The sequence below is a fragment of the Arachis ipaensis genome, chromosome B01, assembly GCF_000816755.2.
Source record: "Arachis ipaensis cultivar K30076 chromosome B01, Araip1.1, whole genome shotgun sequence".
Lineage (NCBI taxonomy): Eukaryota > Viridiplantae > Streptophyta > Magnoliopsida > Fabales > Fabaceae > Arachis > Arachis ipaensis.
The window spans coordinates 116,367,387-116,372,238 of record NC_029785.2 but is presented as its reverse complement, the minus strand read 5'-3'; the positions used below and the strand labels follow the sequence as shown (position 1 = coordinate 116,372,238).

General features: G+C 35.8%; 1 protein-coding gene across 1 annotated transcript; it reads right to left on the bottom strand.

The window, feature by feature from the left end:
- On the bottom strand, positions 1,224 to 2,229 carry LOC107611369 (protein MAIN-LIKE 1-like). The gene is made up of 4 exons (XM_016313305.1): positions 1,789 to 2,229; positions 1,521 to 1,696; positions 1,357 to 1,444; positions 1,224 to 1,271 (listed from the first exon to the last, which is right to left on the bottom strand). The coding sequence occupies exons 1-4, from the start codon at positions 2,227 to 2,229 to the stop codon at positions 1,224 to 1,226; spliced, it is 753 nt and encodes a 250-aa protein (XP_016168791.1).

Sequence of the window (4,852 nt, the reverse complement as noted above, 5' to 3'; positions counted from 1 at the left end):
AGCGCCAAGGGAGTTTGGTGCGCAACACACAAGCAACATGGATGCTGGGCTCTCATGGATAACCGAGCATTGAAGAGCTGCCCAATAAAAAGCTTGTCACGCATCATTGACACGGCCAAGTCCCAAGGAATGCTGTGCTCTTGGTGACAACCGAGCATTGCCCTGGGAGTGGCATCCATGGGCCAAAATTCAACCAAAATTCCAATTTAATTCAATTCTTCACCAAATTAAAAAGCCCACTCCAAATTCTAAAATCCAAAAATAGGAAGTGTATAAATAGACCTTAGTTTGATTTAGAGAGCACCCTTTTTTTTCTTTTTACTTTTCTTCTACCTTTTTACTCTTAGGATTTCTAGAGACTTTAATTTTTATTTTGGAGAGCTTATTTTTAGATTTTAAATTTGGGTTTGGGGATTGAGAAGAGAATTGAATTCTCTTGCTCTCTGTTCTTACTTATGCACTCTCTACTCTTTGTTTTGAATCTTGGATTGAGAATTGAAGAAATTCTGTTTCATTCTTGATCTGAGATCTCTCTTGTTTACTTTCTGCATAATTTCAAAGAATTGAGAATTGAATCTGAGTTTTCATTTACTGCTTTCATCTCTCTTTCTTCTGCAATTTGCTTTCTGTTGGATCAAGGAAGGAATTGAGATCTGGACTTGTTCTCTAGTCTCATCCAACCCCTGAGATCTTCAATTTCTCTTTTAGTTATTGCAATTGAGCTGAATTTACTTTCTGTTCTACTTCTTCAAGCAATTCTTCTCTTCTGTTTAGATCTGCTGCCATTTGAATTCACCTTTTACTTCTCTATTGATTGTCATTTACACTCTCTTGTTTAATTTCTGAGATCCCAGCTCCCAAAGCCCTTTATGATTCAAGCAATTTACATTTCTTGCACTCTAAGCTTCAGCTATTTACATTTCTTGCAATCTAAGCTTCTGTCATTTATATTACTTGCACTTTAAGATTCAGCCTCTTTACTTTCTTTGCCCTTTAATTTTACAGTCAATTACCCCTCTCCCTTTAAATTTCATGCAATTTAGCTTCTGTTGAATACAAATCACTCAAATCAACACTTGTTTGCTTGACTAAATCAACCACTTAACTAAAATTGCTCAATCCTTCAATCCCTGTGGGATCGACCTCACTCATGTGAGTTATTATTACTTGATGTGACCCGGTACACTTGCCGGTGAGTTTTGTGTTGGATCGTTTTCCACACATCAAACTACACCCTGCAGCTGTAGGTTAGTGTATGGCATCCAGTCAACCTGTTCACAAAACGTAAGACATATCATATAAAAGTTTCAAAGTTAATTAATATGAAGTTATAATTCTTAAATATTTATCACTTACGTAGAGGATGCCGATCCCATTCAACTTACGTCTATAATGTCTAAGCTTGTTCTCGCCTCTGGCATTATCCGGATGGTACTCAACCCACCTAATATACCGCAAATGATTACACATCACAACTCTATTTCATTAACTCACGAAGAAAATCGAAAAACGAATAATACCTCTCAACTAGCGAAAATTGACGAGTCTCAAATCCATCCGGCCGTAGTAGTAGCATACAGTGATAGGCCCAGAAGAGTGGCAAACTGACACAACCACCCAAATTGCGCTGACTATGCTCCGTGGCACGAACATCTGGCAGTATAGCCATGCTAACATAGCCGATCCCCATGATAACCTACCACATCTATGAAGGTCCTCTAGCAAGGACAGCCACCTGATGTGTACTCGAGAGTCAGATGCGTCTGGGATTAGGATACCCCTGATCACCTGCATGATATACCCTCTGGTGTAGCACAACAGGCGCTCCTCGGTCGGGTCCTCCTCCACATCTCCGCAAACGGTATTCTGAAACCAGCTAAGTTTGACAGTCCACTTTGTCTGTGATTGTCTATCCTCTGGACCCAGAACAATACCCAGTAGCTGTTGGCAGAAGTCCTCAATGGGCTGTCCATCATGGTGCTGCTCCCACCCACCGATGCAGCCACTAATAGGACCACCATCGATATTAAGTCCCAATTGGTACGCCACATCCTGCAAGATGATAGTCATCTCCCCGCATGGCAGATGAAACGTATGGGACTCAGGTCTCCATCTCTCAATCAATGCTGACGCCAATGGCAAATCATGCTCGAACTCCACCATGTGCGCCACATACTCAAACCCAGCTCGTCTGAGATATGGCCTAATTTGCTCAGGCGGGCGTCTCATCGAATTTCGTCTGGTGCGTAAGATTCGAGACACCTAACGAACAAAATAAACAAGTTAAAAAAATAAGATCAACAAATAAAATTACAAATTCACCTTTCATTACATTATAATAAACAAGAATGATAAAAATGTACCACTCGATCAAGTCTGTCTGCTATGTGCTCATCCTGATCCAGTCTATACAGGGTATGCTTGTACCCCAATAGCTACTGCTCCATCACTACACTCTAATAAAATAAAATAAACTGAATTTAATTCCTTTCACATTAACAAATTTATCATACATATTCAAACTAATTGTCTAACTTACATCTTAATCAGTTTATAAGTTTACTAATTAACATGTACTACAACTAACTACATGATCACAACTAAGTATATAAACATACTAGTTATCAATTAACTGATAATTCAATCAAACTAACTTCTCATACATATTCTAATCTAACTACATATTCAACTAATTTACATCTTAATCACAATTTAAATTAACAATTCTCATTAAACTAACTAACAATTAACTAATAAGTTACTCTAACTATAAAGAAATATGTTATAAACAATAACTTAAATTGAAAAACCGATAACAAAAGAGCATACTAACCTGAAACTGATGATAGAGTAGATAAAAATTTTTACAGGCATCGAAAGACAGAAGATTTGGCAGAGAAGACAGTAAAAACACGACAAATGAAGATGGAAGAAAGGAGATTTGGGTGATAGAAAATTCTGAAAACGACAAAATGAAGGTCCCACGAGTTTATATAGTGGTATTTAAAGTTGGAATAATTTGTTTTAGGAAATAAATTTTTTTTGTTTATTTCGAAAAAAAATCCCAAGATTGATTGTTTATTTTTGTGTTTGTATTTTTTAGCCTTTTCTCACTGTCTGTGCATGTGATTGTAGTGAGTGAGCGAAGTATAAACGAGCTTGTTTGAAAACCTATGAATTAAAATTCACTCAAGAATTAGAATTCTTCTCCTTGTTTTGGAATAAATACAAAGGAATGATTTAAACTCCTTTGCGAATTTCAATTCTCACTTTTTCCTTATTTACAAATTAGGCCGAAAAGGGTTTGATTTTAAAATTAATTCTCACATCAATTTAACTTAACATGTCAAATGTAAAAAATATCCTTATTTAAATAAGTGAATGTTTAATAAAATAGTTTTGTTAAGGACAAAATTGTAAAAGAAGAAAATTTAACTCATGTAAGAGTTATTCCAAACTAAGAAATTGCATTCTATTCTATTAGTATATTAAAGTCATTCCAAACAATAGAATTGACTTTCAAATAGAAATGAATTCTTTTCTTAAAGAAAATAGAATTCTTTTCTTACACTTAAATACTTTCCAAACAAGCTCAAAAGAAAAGTTATTATATGAAATTATGAAATATTAAATTTTATTTTATATTTAATTAAATCGGTTCGATCATGGTTTGAATCTGGTTAGACTATTAGACTATTAAACCAGTCATTCGATTGGTTTATTGACCGGTTCAATTTTTGCAACTTTGATAATAACTATAATCTCGATTTAAATTTTTTGATACAATAAATTTTATTAAATCTCTATTACATCAAATAATCTCTCATTTAAATTTTGTTAAGATCTTAGCTGCTTAGCGAGTAACAAACAACTGAAACTAGTTCTCCCCTAACAACTACACAGAATTATCTAGCCATTTCTTTTTCATTCTTTTGCAGTGAATGTAATACCCTAACTTTTAGCACCTCATGATCGTACCAAAAGTAAGGCGTTACTAACCTAATTCCTTTTATTATCTATTTAATATTGAGCCTTTATGCGTAAACCTATCGATGGTTTTACTAAAACTTATAACTTTTTCTACAAGAACAAACAACACATATTCACATACTTCATATTAATAATACATTGTTGTATTACATACAAAAGCAATTACAAAACCTACCCCCTCTGAATGAAACTCTAACTAACAAGACGAGGGAAAAATAAATTCTAACAACTCATCTCGTAAGCATATTCCTCTGTGCTCCTGCAGCTTCGTAATAAGCCTTTGCACCTGTAACTGAAAGGGGTGGAAATAGGGAGTAAGAATTGGGGAGTTCCTAGTAGGGTTGGGGTGTATAGTTATATCCATTTTATATATACTTGGTCAGCAACAACAAACAACAAAGTACGAGCCAATTCAACAATTACAGAACACAAAATCCAATCATAAGCCCACACAATCATAGAAAACACACTCACAAACAAATATGAACAAACAAGTATGATGCATGTCTATCCCTGGTGCAGGTAATGAGCTCATCTGTCGGTTTCGACCCGCTCCCGACGTAACTCAGCAACCTTTGTCTGAGTTTGGTTTCCAGTGTCATAACCTCTGTAAGCAACCTCTGTCTTACAGGTGCGACTCTCTTGAGCCGATGTATGCAAACATAACCTCTGTAAGCAACCTCTGTCTTACAGGTGAGGCTCTCTCTAGCCAATGTATCTAGCGATAACCTCTGTAAAGCAACCTCTGTCTTACAGGTGCGACCATCCCCTGGATTGGCCGATGTATCTCTGGAAAGCAAATCTCGGTGGACTCACCACCATATCTCTGCTCATTTTCAGTAGGTAAACAATAATCTCTGCT

What these genes read in the sequence shown, in the direction of transcription:
- LOC107611369 (XM_016313305.1), bottom strand. Translation starts at nt 2,229, where the DNA reads ATGAGACGCCCGCCTGAGCAAATTAGGCCATATCTCAGACGAGCTGGG. An exon ending in CCAGAGGGTATATCATGCAG is followed by an intron (nt 1,697 to 1,788) that starts GTGATCAGGGGT and finishes TAGATGTGGTAG; the next exon opens with GTTATCATGGGGATCGGCTA. An exon ending in ATGGGATCGGCATCCTCTAC is followed by an intron (nt 1,272 to 1,356) that starts GTAAGTGATAAA and finishes TTTTGTGAACAG; the next exon opens with GTTGACTGGATGCCATACAC.